Below are 19,818 nucleotides of genomic sequence, written 5' to 3'. Positions count from 1 at the left end.
CACAGAAACGCACGGTCCTGCGCTCATGTGCAGGTAGAACGCAACCACCATTTGACCCTGGAGCCAGGACGCCAGGAGGTGTCCTGGAGCACATCGGAGCTACAGTGCAGCAGACACCACTCAGGCCCCGGTCCTTCTGGCTCCCGAACCCGCCTGTGAAGCAGCAACAGCACCGACCTAACAAGGCCTGTTAACCCCACTCCCCGCTCCGCACAAGCTGCTCTGGATTTCAGGCGGAAGGTCCCTCTTCAGCCCCGCTGCAGTCAGATCCATCCCTTCACCAGCCTGAGGTTTTGTGCAGATTTGGGGGCAGTTCATACTGAACTGTGACTGGGCTGTGTGTCAGTAGTTGTCACGTGAGCCAAGTCAGAAATCACTCAGATAGATCTAGTACTTAGTCTGAGCTCTAATCAGTAAATTTAGGTATCGCAATATTTTCAGTAGGTACAGACAGGTCCACGCTCAGTCCCGTGTACCACATCTGAGGTCACTGTGGGATACGAAGTTACTGCTTAAGCTTCCTGTGCATGTTTTGAAGGTTACATGTGTGCAAACACTGTCACTTACCAACCCGCTGATGTCTGTGGCAAGGGCTCTCAGCCTTGCGGAGTAACCGTGAGAGGTGCCCCTGCTCAAGGGGAGAATCACACTGCCCAGCCTTGGAGGGCGAGCTCAGGGGGCCCTGGCGGCTGCAGCTATTCACAGCATAAAGTGGTTTGACAGGCGGTCACATTTTCTGCTGCATTCATGCAGTTCCAGCCGCTTACCAGCTCAGTCTCTGGCCAAACCACAGATTTTTTTGTGTGTTTGGTGCTGAGTTCACACTGATTCCCTCAGCAAGCGGCCCTAATCGAAGTTAATCCTGTGGTGTGAGGTTCTGCCTGGACCACATCTTGGTTAGCGCACCCGTTACGGCAGTCCATGAACAGCAGCACCTAGTCACAGCTTTAGCTGCTTCTCGGAGTTAAACAGCACCTGCTCTTCTTTATTCTAACCCAGCTGTGAAACTGGCAAACAGCTCTGAGTTCCTGTCCATGCTGAAACGGACTGAAAACTGACCATCTGATAAATATTTATCTAGCAAGGCAGCTCTGACATCCAGAGGAGATGCCTGGTCTGGAAATACTTTTATTGCTCTCATTGCCACTTCACACTAAAATCAGGTATTTAAACCAACCTGTTACACAGCAGCAGACTCATCTCAAGAAAAAGTTAAGTATTTATTTCTGTTATATAGCTCCAGAGAATGAAAATTATTTCCCAGAGGAAAACGATTACATTTATTCAGTAAACACTTCCCCAAAAGTCCATAACTGAATCGCCAACAAGGGGGCAACCCTGGTTTCTTTTCCACTGCTCCTGTGAGTCCGTGCCTTCACAGGGCTAACAACCTCTTTCATTCAGCAGAACATTTTTCTCAGAGAGATTGCTGTCCTCCTGTTTTGCAGTTGCGGCTGTCATTATTCCTCTTCATTTGGGAGAAACCCTTTTGCCCTGTCCAGTTTGTCCAGAACTTCACTATAAAGACCAATCATCTGGAAAATATAAGCGCCATAGCTGTCAAGGATGGATAAGGTTGTATCATTCAACTAGACAATACAACAGAGCGACAGGGCACAGAAGCAAGGGAATAGGCGGCAGACTATACCACCAGCTTCTAAAGCGAGAATTTCAGATCAATGTAAAGATTTTGGCACAGATTTAAATACAATTGTTTTAAGAAAAAGAAGTTAAAATCAGTGCAACCTAACAAAGGCCGGTTTATTTATACGGACATAAAGCAGCTTATAGCCGAGTCTTACATCTGTGAATAAAGCTGTTCACAGAGTCACGGAGCGGCTGAAGTGGGAGGGAGTGATGTCAGCTCTTACTGTCTTAGCTGAGGTGCTTAAAATGGTGTGAAAGTTGTAACTGGCTCTCGATTTCCCAGCTCAGGCACAAGCGCCCGCACCAGCCATGCTGCGCCATCAACCCGAGACCGCCGGCCGCACTGCAGAGAGCAGCTTACTTGTGACCAGAGGAAGAAGAACTGTTGCTTTCTACAGAGGTTCTAGCCCTGGAATTTACTCCTCACAGGAAGTGGTAATGCTACACCTGGAAAGATGAGCTCTAATGATTTTATTCACATTAGCTCAAACCCTATTTATGACACACTAGATTGCTTTCAAGCTTGGTTTCTTGTATATCCGCCCAGCAGCTGATTTAATTGAACTGGGACAGCACCTTGTCTTCTGTGAAAGCAGGCAAGGCACAAGGGTCCTCCCATGGCCACAAACAGAAGTTTATTTCCAGTCAGCCCTTTACACAATCCTTCCAGTAAAAGGACACTACATTACTCTTTTTATTGTCTATCAAAACTCTTCCGGTGTCACTGCGAAAAAATCTTGCAGCATCAAGCTCCCCCGAAGTACTTAGGTACCATGCTTCTCTTGAAACTCTTCAAACAGCACCTGTATTGGTTTCTTCAACCAGATCCATATCTCAAATTCAGGCCAGACATCCAGTCTGTCATCCCATCCACCTCCCATCCTTCAATCCACCTGCTTACACTTACATGGCCTTCATAGCTTTTCTTCAGAGATCCCAAGTGACTGAGGAAACGCATTCCTAATCCACACCACTGCTCAGCTTCCTTATATTTACCAGCGGTATACTGAAATATGCCTGTATTCCAGGCTCTCGTCATCAACCAAAGGATCTCAGTTTCTGGGTAAGCATCCTGGAGAGGCAAAGACGAAAGAGCAGCCCATGAGAAAACGGACTTTTCAGTTGAAACCTGACCATTCAAGAGTGTATCAGAGTTTAGTTTTAGAGGGGGAAAACAGGTTTGGAGTTTTTCTCCTCCTAAGCAAAGGGCAATTCCTTCAGAGCCATCCTGCACTTCACAGTTCACCTGCACTATTGTCAAACAGCTTGTTCCCAACACGGGCCAGTCAGCTGCAATGACCTACTGGTAGGTCAGAAAATGCCGTTCTGTGGGACTGGGAACGATGCTAGAATGGAAGTGTGCTTTCCAGCAGCCTACCTGCAGACAGGCTGAACTGGCTGCTGCAGGACTCCCCAGTTTACCCCAGCAGTACCAAATAGCAGGACGCAGTTGCTCACTACGGCTTAGAAGCAGCCGTCCTTAGGTCTGCAGAATTCCTCTGCGCTGTGGCGATGGCTTGCCACAGTGAGAGCTGCCCTTACAACTGCCGAACAGAAGCCAGAGCGCACAGCAATGACTCTAAGCATGCTGTAGAACTGATTCAGCTGGGGATGGGAAGGGAAGGACAAGCAATTATTTATATGCCATGCAAGTCTTTAAGGGGAAGCTGGAAGGACTTCTTTTCCCTCTTTGATAGGTACTTCTCATCCTAAATAAGAGGGCCCAAAGTAAATTTTTGAACTGCAGCATCCTTTTCTGAATAGGATGTAAAAATCACAAGCGGTGTAGTAGCTTCCTAACCGACATGATACCCCAATGTCCTTCTTACAGCATTGGCACCAGGTAGGAGCGCTTGCTGCCATGAGCAGGACTGCACAAGGCGGCCTTCTAGTACTGCGGAATTCTGCTGCCAGGAGTATCAGTCCACATGAACATTTCATTCACATCCCTCAGAAAGAACATTATCGAAGTTATAGATGAGAACTTTGGTGAAAGGCAGGCCTGAATGTGGACATACTCCTTTTTGGGGAAGTCAGTAACAGCGTAACTTTACGCCATTTTTATAAAAGACAACATTCAAATCTGAGTAAAGAAACATCTGTGCAATGGAAGGAAGCTCTGAAATACAGTATTGGTTTCATTAGTCCTGATGAGGAATACTCCTTAAATGATTTTCACCTACGAAATTCTAAGTAGAAATATCTGACTTCCTCAGTACAACTGCCTTCACTGTACAGCATCAGCATTATGCCTCAGGCCTGAAAGGAACACCCGGAACGCTTACAGGAAGATTTTACCCTCCATGTACATGTCCTAACAGAAACAAGCACATGGCGCCACAAGTACTGACAGCACAGAAATACAGTTCCAGGTAATTTGGAAAAAATAGTAACATAGTAATTTTCCAAATACATTTAGGAAAACAGAGCTGAAAAAAACCCAAGACTGTTACCCAAATTTTACTTTTCCAGATCAGTTTAAAGCCAGCTAATCTGCATTCAAATAAATATATTCAGCGTAAGAATGCAGAAAGCAGGAAAGATGGATGTTCTTGTTTCTAAAATAGGCACTGAGAATTTGTCCTTAAATGTCCCTTAAAAAGCCCTTACAAAATCCAGGGAAATTCATAATTCGTCATCAATATCCAAGAGGCGCTTCCTCAGAGGAAACTTCAGGGCATCTTTTACTGAAGAAGTCTTGGCTACTCCACATATAATGTTCATAAAATGTTCAGTATTCTCTGTCTGATGAGATTTCTTTTTTAAACGTGCTCAGCATCATCTCCCAATCTGTTTTCCTGTTCAACTTACTGTGCTGCTGACTATGCTCAGAGCATCTTCAAAGTAATCCCACACCTCCCGCAGTACACAAGCATCCAAGTCTGTTAATCCAGTCGGCAAAGCAATATTAATCAAGCTGTGTAAGCATTTGCTGAGAATTGAAACAGAGCAAGAGAGGAAACATTGAATACCACGTGCACCGCTACACGGTTGCTGCATCAACAGCACACTATCTTACATCTCTATGATTGTCAGGCAGACACGTCCACCTTGGTGCTTACTACACTCGCATTCTTATAGCAGACACATACATTTTCCTGGTATCAGATCTCATTCATAGACACTATGCAGAAAGATAGCCAAGGGCAACAAGTACTTCATTATTTTCATTTCTGGGCTCTAAAGTAACAAAGACATAGTATTTTCTACAGTGCTACACATGACAGTGAGGAAAAAGTACCTTATCTAACTTAATAACCAAGAACTAAGTAGCCAGCATCCTCAGAAAATCAGTAACAAATAGATGGTTTCTGAAAACAGGTCTTACTCTCTGAGTATGAAGTGAGAAAGGCAACACTAACAGTTTCTTTGCTCAGTGGTTACTGCGAAGAACTCAGCAAAGAGGGAAAAAAATCCTTTGTGGGATTCAAGTAAGAGAGAAGAACGTGCACCAGGCTATTTTTCAGATTCAGTAAGGTACAGCTGTTAGACAATTACTCAGCAAAATAAATCATGTACGTACAGTGGCATCATATCACTAACTCACAACTTTCTTCGCAGCCCTTTATTTCTCTTCACTTCACCATGTTTGAAATACCCAGTTCATTACCACAGGGTATCTTTTGACATTAACACCTTCCTCACAAGAAGCAGCCAGAGGCCTCTTCTGGATCAACTCACATTTTGCTTCCGCAGTAGATTCATTTATTGGAAATACAACTGTTTCAGAAAATACACCAAGTGAACAGTTGCAGTTAACACGTCTGTTGGACAGTCATACTTAGAAGGATGTTGGCTGCCCAGCCAGGAGTATAACCTTGCCCATAAACCGAAGTCCGCTCTTCTCCAACAGCAGACTTTATTCCCTGTCAGCATTTCCAGCCACAGGCTCGCAGAACAGCTACGCGATACCACTAACCTGAATTTCACAGCATCAACGACAGCCTGCTTTCTGTGAAGGTTTAATGCACTCTTGAGAGCTTTCTTACACACTACAGGATAATGAGCTGGAGATTCCATTGCTAATGCTTAAAAGCAAAAGAAAACACAGAAAAAGACGGAAATTATTGGAGCCAGACTTTCGTCTCTCTGGTTTCTGAAATAAACTACAGCATGTTGACAGATTCCTTGGGATAAACAACTGAAAAGAGATTGGCTTAATTCCTGGGCTGCTCACAAGCTAGTGCTTCTCTACTACCTTATTACTATGCACGTTACCATTGAGGACTACAAGGCAGACGCACAGTAGGTTTCGTAATTTACAAGTACTCTCACTGCTATTTACTCCTGGGGGTGTGTCTAGAGTAAACAGTACTGCTTTGTTTGACTTCTTGAACATGAAAATCTGGATGGGAAAATGCGGCAGGAGCAGGATGTCAGCATGGTGCTTCCAAGCCCAGGTGTGTACTACCTCAAGACAAGGGAGATAAGGAAGCGTTTATGCAATCCTTCAGAAGCCCCTCCAAAGACCTGCCACAGTAGCTCTAAATTTTACTCACCTTCCTTGGGTCCTGCTCTACATTCTCAAGGAGGCGTGACTGGAACTTTGTGATGGAAGCACGGCACAGTATAGAAAAGTGCCATTTACAAATTGGCTGCATTAACTTTAAGCTGAAACTCCCTCATCTATCCAAAGTCTGCATCCTAATACTTCTGTATCGGGGCATGAATCAGCTCAGTCATTCTCTGGCCTTTGTCATTTTGGAACTTGTAAAACTTTGTACGAATAATCTTTAAGACTCACAGCCTATACAAATATCTCAGGGTCTAGAAATGGAGGGATGTCTGAAATTTCATCTACGTAGTAAGGTATTTCAAAATACTGATCTCCTAATGTTGCTGAGACCCTAAGCATCTTCGCTTCAGGACAAAATGTATGTGGTTAGATTCATTTTTTGCATGCTGCACAATACATGATAAACCTGGTCATCTCAAATGAACAGGAAAGAGGAACAAAAGCTATTTTTCATGATTTGAAAAACTATGAAAGTACAAACGCAGTCCTTACATGCAATGATTTCTAGTGTCTTGACCTCAGTCTGTGGTTGCTCCCATACTGACTCCATAAGGTCGTGTAGTGTTGGATCATTCAGTTTGGATCTCGCTTCAAACTCATAAAGCAGCAGCAATGTGTCTGTTGGGTCTTTAGCAAAATCTCCTGTAGAAGAGACACAATTGCCTGTACGAAATGATTCATTTTCTTAAAAGCACATGATGTACCATAAGGTATAAGTTTTGCTTCTAACAGGCAGAAAAACCATTAAGGTACTCAGATTTAACAGCAGAACAAGTAGAACTCTGAAGCAGTCTTGGACAGAAACCTCCAATGTCCAAAGCATAAATCTACCAACCACCATGTCCCGCTCTGCACCCCCACCAAAAAAACCCCAAAAACCAAAACCAAAACCCTGGGTTGTCTGTAATTGGTTAAATTCATGCAAGCTTCCTAGGCAGGGCAAGAGCTACTAAGGAAGCTATTTTCATAGACAGGTAAAAGAGTTAACAGAAGGCCACCAGCTCAGAAGGTCAGCTTGTGAGAGGAGTTACCACAGCTTCAAATTCGGCTACAGGACTTGTCCCCTTTCTGCTAAAAGCCTTCAGAAAATCCTTAAACACAGGAGGGTGGAAGAACAGCGCAACTGCTAGGAAGGTGTAAGCCTGATATAAATGCCAAACGATGCTTTACTGAATTATCACAAAGATCTTTTGGGTTTATATCTAAAAGACATTCTCAGCATTCTCCTGGGCAACAGACCTGTCCACATACTGGTCAAAGTCTACTGAAGAAGTGAAGGAAGCACCAGGCTACCATTCCACAAACCTCTGAAGGAGAAATCCAGTATGTCCCTGTCCTGAGACAATGAACCCCTTGGGACTTTAAGGATGGAAAATTAAAAGAGAAGAACTATTCCCGAGTTAATTTTGCCTGCAGTGGCAAAAGGGCAAAGCGAATCCCAAATCCAAGCCATTCAATGAACCTTCCATTCTGAAGTTTTAAGGGGAAAGACACCCAGCAAATACGTTTTTTGACAGAATACTAATGTTTCTTACAATGGAAACTCCAAACCTGAAACTGAAAACAGACCACAGGCCAAACAAGGAATGCCTAACAGATTTTTTTCTACCAATATGGTACCAAAAAAATGAAGCATGCACCCTCTAGGCTAACAGTCACTCGGCTTCTCAGCTGTCCGCTGAAAGCACACCAGTCTGCAGTAAAATCTGGCCTAAACCGACATGGAACAGTCAGGAAACGGAGGATGGGCTTTGACACTTCCAAGTACGGTAGCAGGACTTTCTGTATTCTGAAATGCTTTATACAGGAACTGCCTAGTAAAACTATTAAAATAGTCCAAGAGTGCTCCGCTTTAGGCAAAAAGCTTGGAGTTTTTAAAGACTGAACAGTCAACCCAAATTCACTCCGATTGTTCCGCACTTCACAGCACCTATAGAATAAAAAGCCTGCAATGACACACAAAAACCAGTCGCTGGCTTTGCCAATTCATTTATCGTATTTCCATATACCTGCCTCCACACTCCTCAGCCTTCTTCACTCTTCAGACAGCAATTCCATATGTCCTGTTATTTTCCATTAATACAGTGACTAAGTCTAAGAGTTACATGTGCCGAACAGACACATTTTGTAGCTTACCTGTGAATTTCAGAACGTTCCATATCTCCTTGCATGCCTGGAGATGGTGAAGGGCCCGAGTCAAAAGTTCTGTCTATTTTACAAAATTTAAGAAGTTATTCTTGTCATAGTTTTAAAAGCAAAAGGAATACACATGTCACAGCTAACAGGATCTTTATATCTAGCTATAAAATAAATCAAGAATCAGCCTAATTAGCATATCATCTATACCAGTTACTGTTTGTTTGGGGGTTTGTGTTTAGTTTTGGTTTTGGAGGCAGGGGGATCCTCTCTCTTTTTCAAATTCCTTACCTCCACATCTCAGACAAAGCTTCTTCACAATGAGCATTCCGTTGGTCCAGAAAGAACCATACGGATTCCTATGGGGCATCATTTACTTTAGATCCCAAGCATAAAAAAGTGTTATTGAGACTGATAAACCACTAAACCCCACAACACAAATTGCTGTGCGTTGCTCTCCACAAAAGTAAGTTTCTACAACAATCACCGTCCAACAGACTTCCATACTTACTTCATAACCACTGTACAGCTTCCTTAATCGTCTTACCACAGTAAGTACAACATGCCAAAAAAAAGGATGTATGGATAAAGCTCACCATTTTTTTTGTAGCTTTTTTTTTTTTTTATCACAACCATACTGGTAACTACCTTCAGCAACGACACAGTCTTAAAGATGCAGTATCTGCCTGACCAATGAGTGTTTAACAGCAGACTCCTCATATAAGGTAGAGTGAAATTCTTCAGAAAGAAGGTACTGTCATGACCCTTTGCTGACATGAATCTGTTCAAATCCACTGAAGTCAATAGATGTAATTTACAGAAATCCGCATCTACAATTGTCTGGGAAGCACTAGGTGCACTGATTCTAACTACAAAAGGCTGCTATGCTCAGATTCTCAATATCCTGTTCTGAGTAAGAAACTAAGACTTGAAAACCGAAAGGAAAAAATGTTACACTGACACATACAGGACCGATTAACAGAACAATGCCCTACCTGCTCAGAAGGTGTTACTTGTTTTCTCCCCATTTCCAGATCAACTGCAGCTGCCATTAGAAGGCAGGTCTTCTGAGCAATTAGAACAGCTCTGTCAGAAGGGCATAACTGGGACAACTTACACCAAAAATAGGAAGAGGTAGTAAGAATTCTGCCCAGAAAAAGCAATTCGGTTTTGAACAGGTAATCACTGAGTCTCCTCTATGACACCTTTAAGTAATCAGTCAAGAATAGTATACATTCGTATTGCAATTTTACTTGTAAGATTACACAACAAGACCATTTAAATATACAGTGTAAAACAGTGTTGGAGTCCCCTCTCTATAAACACGTACAAAACTAACAGTGTTAGTAGAAGTTCTGTGTGGAGACAAGGACTGCAGTAGTTAATATGTTTGTATTAACGATACAGTACCAAACATCAGAATCCATTTTATTTTAGAAAGTTCTCATTAAAGTCTAAGTTTTGTACATTTTTAAGCAACAGAATGTGAAGCATGACAATAATGGTTACGTTTTTTATTAAAAATGCTCCATCTTTAGAGGAAACAAGCACGTCTCCAAGGAGATACCTGATAACGGATGTAACTTCTAACAGAGCAAGACAGATGACAATATTCCTCAGTCAGGGGTACTAGTAGCATGAGTACATACCTTGAAAGACAGTAGAAAAAAATCCCTCATCTTTCCAGGGCAGTCCCTGAACTGTACAGCTAAGTTCCAAGCTAACAAAGACATAAAAAAATGGAGACTAGAATAAAAGCTTCAGCATTATGGGTATGCCCATCTAATCTCTAGTAACAGGCAGTTCACATTCTACAATTCAATTTCTTAATCAAAATATCATCAACAGCTTATTTAACAGCAGGAAGAAAAACTGTTATTAGTCATTTGTTATAATAGCTTATTCATGCTTTCAAATTTTGTCTTAATTTCATCATAACCAAGTATCCACTCTACCACATACCCTACCCACAAAACCATGAATTGGAAGAATCATTTTCTTATGTTAAGAAACATAACTAATACCTGAATAAAAGTGTTGAATGATATTCCCAAGACAAGTGGAAAAAAAGTAAAAATTTCACAACATTCTGAAACGTTCCCCATTTTACCCCAGCAGGGTCAAGTACATGGCAATTAAACACACAATTTTTATTAGTAAACAGATAAGCCATCTAAAGACAATCAAGTTATTTATGTATGAGAATCTGACTCAATTAAATGTTTAGATACTACAGTGACTTTGCAGATTCTAACTTTCACGTTAATTTATTCCCTAGGACATGTTTTGTAGTCTCTGCGTTGTTTATTGTTTGAGTGAGAATGCTGTCTTGGAAAGGTCACAAATTCCATGCACACTTGTGTTACTATATTTGACCTCTAGAGCTTCTCTCCCTCCTTCGCCGCTCTTCACTGGAGCATGGCTACATTGTGAGGATGCATGCAAAAGCTCCTCATGGCAGATGTCTTCTACTATTGTTTTCAACTATTTTTCTCTCATGCCTTTCTGGCACAAGAAAGAATCTGAAAAACTGCTTCAACCCGTTACCCTACACTTACATTTTATTTACAGAGAGCAAACACACTGGCTCCCTTACCAAAACAGTGGCACAAAGATTACTAAATGAGGATCCAGACACACTAAGCATAGCACTTAGGACAATTCCATGGGAGCTGCTTAGATTTCATGTAAGACTGATTCTAGGGACCAATGAACACAGTCGGGTTCACAGGTGGCAGAGGTAAGCAGCAATCACACCAGTACCCTCGTATGAACTTCCTAATTCTTATTTTGCCTACAGGAGAATATGCACACTTAGGATTGGCAGTAAGGGGGTTTTTATTGCCTCTAGCAGAATTGGTTTTTTCAGACACTGAAGAAAACCATTATGCTTTCTATTCACCTGATCTTAAATTTTACTTCTGTTAACAGAGTCTTAGTAGCGAAGGGCTAAAAGAAAAATGAACTCTGAAGAGTTGTATCATGGACACATACAATTCCTGTAGCGAAGGGAATAACGTATTCACTATCCCATCAGTCAAATAGACCTTGTGAGTATTTGTCTTGATAACTGACTTAAAACATGAGCCATATCAGATAGTTTCAGAAAAGAGAAAATGCAGCAGGAGAACTTTTAAGACTAGTTAAGGCAGCCAGCGACTGCCAAAGCTGGCAAGTTTTATAAATGTACTACATATTTAAACTCGCCTTTTTCCCTGAAGGTCTGGCTAAGTGGAGGACATTCAGTTTAGGTTTTGAGAGTGCAACCTACCAACTTTTCTAAACCAGTGAGCTTCGAGGATCCTCATGTCCCCTGTAAATTTCTCTTCTGTGAAAGGCTCAGCAAGTCTCTTGTGAGCTGCAGGAAATGCGTTGTTCAATACATAAGTAACACCTTCTGAGCAGAACAAAAATATTTCCAACTCTAATAACTACACTAAAAAACAGAGCTTTTCAAAACTTCCACGTAATTCTGAAGAGTTATTCTCACAACTTATGTCTAATATGCTTGACCAGAGAGGCTTATAAAAAAATAGCAAAAGGTGCTTCATACAGTATGTTAGGTAAGATATATAAGGCTGCCACCAAGTACTGCCTCTTCAAAGTTTACTGAATTGAAGCCTAATGCAGAGGAGTTTTCCTGAATTTCACAAACAGCTGAGGGCTCTTTAATAACAGGTTTGAGGCTTTTTTCCAAGGAACTTTTAATTTATTCTAGTCTCCCTTCTTTTCTCCTAGTTGCAGTAAAAATGGCTACTGTAGAAAGAGTTCTACAATCTCATTAATTTTCTTGTCCAGGATAAGGAAGAGACGGGTAAAAAAGATGAGGTGAAAGTAAGTATTTCTTCTGATGAAGAAAATTTCCAATGTAAAAGAATTATCTTGTTTTCAAAGGATGGCACAATTTAAAAGTGGGAACCAATTTTGACAAGTCCCTCCTGTCTTTCAGTGATTTTTTGTTACTCCTTATAGTTTTCCAAGTCTTCCAGGGCAAAAAAAGATATAGCATTAATTAAAAAAATGTTTTCTTTTAAACAGCTAGAACAGCAAAGATCACCATTGGTAGTTAATTAATGCCAATAGAAAGTTATGCTGTTAATTCAGCTTACAAAACCAAACTTCCTCCTTTTGTGGTAGCCCTGCTACCAAAGATATAACTTGGTTCCTGGGCAGTCAAAGTAGGAGGCTGCCACTTGAGGCCACCCAGGCTGTGGCTTGTACCCAAATATCTGTCGTTTGCATGCGTGGCCTTATGAAGCGTTAAAGGAAAACTGCCTAGAAGAAACCGCCCCTTTGTCTGAGAGAAGCTCCCAAGTACAGGGTTTACTAGAAACAGTTTTCCAACAAGCTTTTCACAGCAAAACCCTGTAGCACCGAGATCCAACTTCACAACACTGCTGAATCTACAGTTTTAATTTTCACTGATTTCAGTGGAAGTCGGGAACCTAGACTGAAATAAGGAGGCTAAACATCTGGTTGGTATGAACCTAATCATACCACAAAACGTTCACAGATGGAAGAACTACAGAAAACGTGAATAAAACAAAAGCATACCCAAGGTCAAGTAAGTCAATATTGAGTTGATATCTTCATCTCTAGAATGGAGGAAAAAATAAGTTGTAGAAAACGTTTGATTAACTTTCTTACAAGACACATTATTTATGTTGGAATAGAACATCTCCATAATTATGGATATGAGATATATATGATATAATGATATATATCATTCTTCCCCTGAAAAACATCTCAGGCATTAGAAACTTCTAGCATTTGAAGATGCAGAAGGAATATTGAAGGGCTGCAAAAAGTTTTCTTGACCTGCGGCGGTGAAGGGCATTATTTAAGCGCAGCAGATTTTCTGTTGTTGGGCTGCAAGTTAAAACCTCAAACCTCACTGACACTATGCTGTTTTCCTGACAGCCAGAATTCAGCAATACAGTTGGCTTCTTCCAGGCCAACATGCTATTTCTGAAGTAGCTAGTCTTCAGCAAAGGAAAGCCCACCCTGAAGTTCTCACTTTTGAAAGATATCGCGTTCTAGCATCAAAATCAAAGAGGCCGTTTAGCTCACGTTCCCCATCAAAATTACCTGATAGTCTTTTGGGAATTAAACTCTGTGGACTTTTTACTAACATAAAAACTAAGCTCTTGATTACTCTGCAAGAAAACAAGCCCAGAAAGAAAGTATTACACTACTTATTCAACATACCCACCACAAGAAAATGGACTCACCTTTTCTCTTCATTTTCTGCCACGACCTTTGACAACATAAGACGAACCAAACATCTAAATATAAGAGAAATAAGCAATGAAGAAATGACCTTTTTTCTAAGCGTACTTTGTCCTAATTTTCCAGAAAGAATCCCACTTTTCTTCCTTATGCTATCGGACTGCGGAACTCACAGAGGAATTCAGAGTGTCAATCTGAGAACAAGATCATACTGTTTTCCATCCTATTGCCTTATTTTGCATGTGACTTTGTTAAATTGTGTAATACTAAGTAAATAAATGTACTTTAACACAGGATTTAAGCAAATATTGGAATAAATGTCTGTCTCACAATAGTCGTTTTTATAAACATGATGAAATATTTCAAAAAGAAATCCTCTGCTTCATCAGAGGATACAAACAAACAGCTATTTTCTCCAAATATATTGTTGCAATTCATTAGAGTCACTGTCGGTCATCTGTTCAAATCAGAATAACTAAAACATTTGCTTCAGAGAGTTGGGAACATCTGTAGATACTAAGAGTTCAGGCTTAAGAGTGCAGCACCAAAGACTGCTAACTAATCTTTCATCTCTTGTTTTACACCTTCCTCAATATAATACATTGTTTTTGAAAAAGAAATCAAAATTTTCTTTCCTTGTAAATATATTGAATTCTCACTTTAAAGCTCCAAATAACTGATGGCAGTCTTGTAAATGTTCAGACAAATACTCCAAAGCTTTGACAGCTGCAACTTGTTGTTCGTTCTGAAAAGAAATGAAAACATGTTTTGCATAAATTGCACTACCTCACCTCAAAAAAACCCCAAAAACAAAACCAAAACCAGCATTTTCCAAAAGTCTGTGCAGTCTACCCGCAGGAATAAAAACAAAGGACTCTGAACAGAATCACCTCAGGGTCAAGAGAAAACCCTAAGGAGAGATCATACAATTCCATGCATAATTTCTACTTTACATCACACAACACATTTGAGTGAGAACTTGGTCACAGAAGCATTAAATACTTAGAAGTGCACGATACACACGGTAGCATTAAAAGTAGGCCAGGCCACAGCTGTCCTACTTGTATCAATAAAGCAGACTAAGACAATGTTCTCTGCTCTACCTCTAACGCAATTTGGGCAGCTAAACTCAGGAGGTTAGTGCCTGTATTTTCATCCACTCTCAGCTTGTCCTCGTGTTGAGACGCTAGCTTCCCCATTTCAATAACTGCTTCCACAGCTGAAATACACATAGGGGAAAAAAAATTTTATTTTTTTTTTATACAATAAATTAGAAGGTGGAAAGTTCTACTGTTTTAAAAGGGTTTTGAAACAACTTATGAAAGGCTGCAATTTTTTTTTTATTACAAAAAACCAAGGCAAGAAAACCTGACCATTCCTGCACTTCTCCACAACTAGGCATTTGTTCCTAGAGAGGTGCCAAAAGGCTTTCCGAGCTACTAATCTAAGAAAACAAGGACACCATAGAAATGAAACTTTATCTCACATCCTTAATTTTGTTCTGCGAGGTAACTGTTTGTCACCAAAGACAGAAGACTTCCTCTAATCCATTGTCGGGGCATGATGCCAAGTTCCCACATCTTGGCTTATGCTTTTATGTTCACACTCTTATTACATGAACAAATTATGCTGTCATTAAAAAGTTGTACAGAGAACAATTAATTGACACAGAACTCCTTGGAAAATAAGCTCTGCGTGTTACTCTGTATTGTAAGTAAGTGTAGACTGTATTTCTCAATATTCATTTTTTGAGCTAAGATTCTCTTTAAAATATGAAGTGGCAGAACTCATAAAGAAGAATCTACTGAGACATGTCATTCTGTAAGTCATCTCAGTAATTCATGTTTTTTCTGGTAACTTCAGACTCTACTTGTCCAGAGAAATTAAGAGCAGCCATAATAGTTCCATTAAGGTTCCTTCAGCTCAGTGTCCTTTTTTTATATTGCAGAAGCATACAAAAGAATATTAATAACAGTAAGTATGCAGTGATTCTCACCCTGGCATGCTACTACAGCATGAGAAGATGATTTCCTAGCCAGAGGCTCCACCCAGACAGTATCAGGCATGGCAATGGACTCCACATCTTACATACTGTGTGCAAAGAACGTCCCACTTTGACAGTTTAAATCTACAGCCTGACAGTTTCAATGACTCTGCAGACCCTTCTTCTAGCCACTCCCTGTAGTGTCTTTCTCAAGATGAACATTCCAAATCTGCTTAGTATTTGCTAATATATTTGGCACTTCTGGTCCTTGTGGTGGACCATCTACCTTTCAAGTTCTACCTTTATCTGTATCTTTCTCCATCACTGCAATCTTATAGACACTGAATTTGGTAAAGATGCTGTTTGGATCACACCTCTCTGCTTCTTTAACTGCCTCTTTAGCCTATTCACAGAAGAGATTGAAGGAAATCAGTACAATGACATCTTGAAATCAGTAATAAAATTTGCAATAGAAGAGAGTTTAAAAGACACACAAAACGTCAGTGATTACGTTGTTGATGTCTATGTAATTACTCGAGAAATCTGGTTTGGCAACAACCTCCCTGGAAAGAAAAATGATGAGAGGCAAAGGCTGACAATGACCAGAATAAGGGAAAAGCCAATCCCTCAAAATTAGAGCTGCAGCTCTAATGGATGCTGAAAATTTAAACTCCCTTCTGTCACTTTGAACTGCAAAGTTTAACTTGTCCAAACCAGAAGGCCTAGGTAGGTAAAGCAGACACTCTAGTTAAACACATCAAAGATTTTTCCTGCCAGGGCTCATCTGTCTTGGAAAGAGAAGCTAATCTGAGAATACACCTGATATACTGAGGTGTGGTCACACAACCTGTGGCCTGTTTCTCCCCATTAGATCGGTGACACAAGAGGCCCCCACAGCAGCTAAGCTCAAGAACATCGTCTCTCTCTGCTACATGAATCAAGACAGTGACCTCTCTCAAAGCAAAAGAGGTATAGTAACAAAGATGTAAATTAAGTCCCAATGGCATAGGTACGAAAATGAAGAACGATGGAAATAAATAAATGCGTGTATACATATATTATATATACCTTGTCAATTTGTTTCAGATGAATATAGCAAGAAGCCATGTTCCGCTGCAGCTTAGCCAAGTTCTGATCTATCTGCCCGGGTGTGTAGAAGCTGACAGAATAATTGTACCAGTGAAGAGCTTCAGAATAGTTTTTCGACTAGGAAATTAAAAAAAACAAACAACCACAACTAAACAAACCAAAAAAACAAACAAATGCACCCTTATTTGGGTAATTACATTGCCAAATTTTAAAAAAACAAAGGTCCTATGAAATGAAAGATTTAAAAAATCAGGTATATTCTATTGTAACCTCTCCCCCAGAGGAGCGATCAGTCATTGATCCCACAACACAGTTAATATTCATTAGGAGAACTGACACTTCACTTATTCCTACTCTTCCCTTATTCTCACAGCCATTATTAAAGATAGAACTCTGGACTAGATGGGTCATTCAACCGACCCAGAAAGGACATTCTTATGACAAAATACAAAACAGAAATATTATTTCAAAAAATCTCTTTTCATGTAACAAAGCAACTGAAAAAGACAAAAGTGTTTATGCCAATTACACTGTGAAGCTTGATGATACTATGTGAAGATGGTACTCCCAACTATAAATCCAATTTGGACAGAGAGTTTATTTTAAAATTAGAAGGAAGGAAGCTGTGTCATGAGCGAAATTCCTTCTTGACTATACAGATAAGAGCTAATCAAATGGCACGTGTTTTTCTTTATATATTCAAGAAATGAGCATATAACTGAAGTACGAGAACAGAACATGAATTCAGACTCCAAATACTGAAAGAATAAGAAAGTATCTGATTTTGAATAATAGAATTTATATATACTCACAGCATGAATGTATATGAACTAAGATACAATGTAAGTATCCAAAGCCACTTTATACGGGCTAAAAAGAAAGCCAATGTTGAAATTACAAAAATTCATGCTCCTTAAAGCAACAACTGACCATGAGAGTGTAGGAATTGTAAAATAAACATCTCAATGTAAGAGCTTGCACTCTAACCAAAACAGACATACCAAAGAGGTCTGAAAAAGCAATCTTTATTTTCACTGATTCAAATAACAATACTACTGTTTGGTCCCAAACCTCATAATGTTTGGCAGCTCTGTCCCACAAGATGATGTGCAGCCGGTTCAAGGCTTCAGGTAACAGCTGCTTCCCAGTATAATGACCTGAAAAGACACTGCAAATCTTGACTTTGCAAGAACTTTAAGAAGCACACCGGGAAGCACCTAAGAACTATCTGAGAAAGACTGAACTATAGCCTAATAAAACCACCATAGTTTCAGGCAGCACCCAATGTTTCCTATCCTGCTTCCAAAAAACCAAACAAAACCCTCCCAAACAAAAAACAAATGAATACACGTGGTGGGTAAGAGAATAAGTATTTTTGTGCTTGAACAGTGTAAATGTGGCTCTTGCACCTATGCTACGCAGTCTGATTTCCTGAAGATCTGACCGTCAAAAAATACTGCAGCGAGACAGGTACAACAGACCAGAGAAAGAAACTGTTATTCAGCTGCTCAAACAAGGATATGCAACCTGTTTTAATATCGACAAACAAAAGGGACTATGCTGGATGGACAAAGTATTAACATTACATAGAACTTCTGACAAATGTTTCTAACCCCACATGTACCAGGAAAACACAGTCTACACTAAGAAGGTGGAACACTTCTAGCATGAGAATTTAACCCTGAGCTTTATAATGACTGTCATTCCTTATGGAAGTTGAAAGTTACCATGCAAAGGAAACGTAAGGGAAAAGAGACACAAATAGAAAGAAAAACAATAAGAGAATAAGCAAAAAAGTGAAAATTAGAATTCAAGACTTTAGCCAACTAAATCCAGCTTTGAATAAAGAGCAGCAAAAGATGGATACAGACCTATAATAATTTCTTCAACCTTTTGCTTAGCTGGCAGCTCCCTCTTACTCTGCAACAGCAACTCGATGTGGAACAGGGTAATTTTTCCAAGGTCAGGTGAAGATTCAAATCGTTCAGGAACAGATTTCAGAAAATCAAATGCAACTGATTCCCTATTCACACAGATGCACTTTTAAGGGGCTGCACAAGAAGAGCTGTTAATTTTCCATTCTAAAGAATTAACATATTCACACCACACAGCATGTTTCTCAGTAATGCTACTGCCCACAATCACACTTACAGAGTGAGTCAAGGTGTGAATTTACTGCAGATCATCTATTCAGTAGTAACTTCCTATTAGCACATGCTTGTTTCAGGGCACTCACAAGAGAATTTACTCTACAGAACAAAAGAATCTACTACAAGATAAAGCATGTATATAGGTAATCACGATGGAGCACTCAGTGTGAAATTTCATGCTTCAACTTATTTTGCAGTAACTTGTTCATCTGTATACTTTTTTTTTTCCTACAAGAACAATTCCAGGACCCCCGAACACTTTCATTCTGAGGGCTGGTTAGTTAATACGAAATAAAGATTTCAGTCAGTTAATTCCAGACTTACATATATTAGTCTAGATATAAGATTCCAGATATGTATTAAAACTACATAGAAGAATCTTACACATTCCAAAGTAAGGCTACAGCATTGCAAAGTGCCATTCAACGTTATTTCACACTGGGCTCTGCTGCTCCATGATCTGTATCACCTTGCTATAGAAAAGACAGGCTCCTTCTCAAAACTGTTTATTACCTTACTCTGTGAGTTTTTCTTAAAAATAAAGCATAATTGTATAATAGATGTTCATTACCTATAAAAGAACACCTACAAACCCCTACAAAATACTGTATTCACCCCACTCAGTGATGTTTTCATACCTTCCATGCTCCAGAAGCAGTTTGGCAGTATTCAAACAGAAGTCTAAAGACAGCTCATGATGTAGGAATTCTGCAACAGCTAGAGAAAACACAAAGCAGTCGAGATTATTTAATCAACTTAGACGCTTAAAATTCTCAATTTACCATTTACCTCTTACAGCTTCTTTGAACAACAACAAAAAAATCAACAACCCTCTAGCTCTAAACAGCTCTGTATAGCTCTAAAACAAAAGGAAGGATAAAACATTTCTCTGGTGCTTTGACTTTCCTTTTGCTGTACAGTTAATGTTAATTACAGAAAGGTGGCAGACAGATAGTGCTGGAATTCTAGCCCTCTGTCTTTTTAAACTCGAACAGCACACGCATAAGTAGAACAAACTTTTGCTTCAAGCTGGTTTCCATCAAAATATTTCATCCTTATCCAGCAGG

At 40.1% G+C, this 19,818-nt stretch overlaps 1 protein-coding gene across 1 annotated transcript in view; it reads right to left on the bottom strand.

The window, feature by feature from the left end:
• Positions 1–1,460: 1,460 nt before the first annotated feature.
• The window catches only part of TEX11 (testis expressed 11), a gene marked incomplete at its 5' end in the record, with an annotated part of 30,931 nt that continues 12,573 nt past the window's right edge, over positions 1,461–19,818 (bottom strand). Inside the window, 18 exons of the mRNA XM_010135064.1 lie at positions 1,461–1,535; positions 2,555–2,719; positions 4,459–4,579; positions 5,567–5,675; positions 6,656–6,805; positions 8,300–8,372; positions 9,295–9,411; positions 9,949–10,019; positions 11,571–11,657; positions 12,854–12,894; positions 13,531–13,584; positions 14,188–14,273; positions 14,632–14,747; positions 15,813–15,915; positions 16,581–16,718; positions 17,673–17,758; positions 18,473–18,624; positions 19,390–19,468. Of these exons, the coding sequence (XP_010133366.1) occupies positions 1,461–1,535; positions 2,555–2,719; positions 4,459–4,579; positions 5,567–5,675; positions 6,656–6,805; positions 8,300–8,372; positions 9,295–9,411; positions 9,949–10,019; positions 11,571–11,657; positions 12,854–12,894; positions 13,531–13,584; positions 14,188–14,273; positions 14,632–14,747; positions 15,813–15,915; positions 16,581–16,718; positions 17,673–17,758; positions 18,473–18,624; positions 19,390–19,468 (1,823 nt within the window). The remainder of the gene's footprint in view (positions 1,536–2,554; positions 2,720–4,458; positions 4,580–5,566; positions 5,676–6,655; positions 6,806–8,299; positions 8,373–9,294; positions 9,412–9,948; positions 10,020–11,570; positions 11,658–12,853; positions 12,895–13,530; positions 13,585–14,187; positions 14,274–14,631; positions 14,748–15,812; positions 15,916–16,580; positions 16,719–17,672; positions 17,759–18,472; positions 18,625–19,389; positions 19,469–19,818) is intronic.

Source organism: Buceros rhinoceros, unplaced genomic scaffold, assembly GCF_000710305.1.
Source record: "Buceros rhinoceros silvestris isolate BGI_N320 unplaced genomic scaffold, ASM71030v1 scaffold15614, whole genome shotgun sequence".
NCBI lineage: Eukaryota > Metazoa > Chordata > Aves > Bucerotiformes > Bucerotidae > Buceros > Buceros rhinoceros.
The sequence above is the reverse complement of the archived record's forward strand: the minus strand, read 5'-3'. Positions and strand labels throughout refer to the sequence as shown.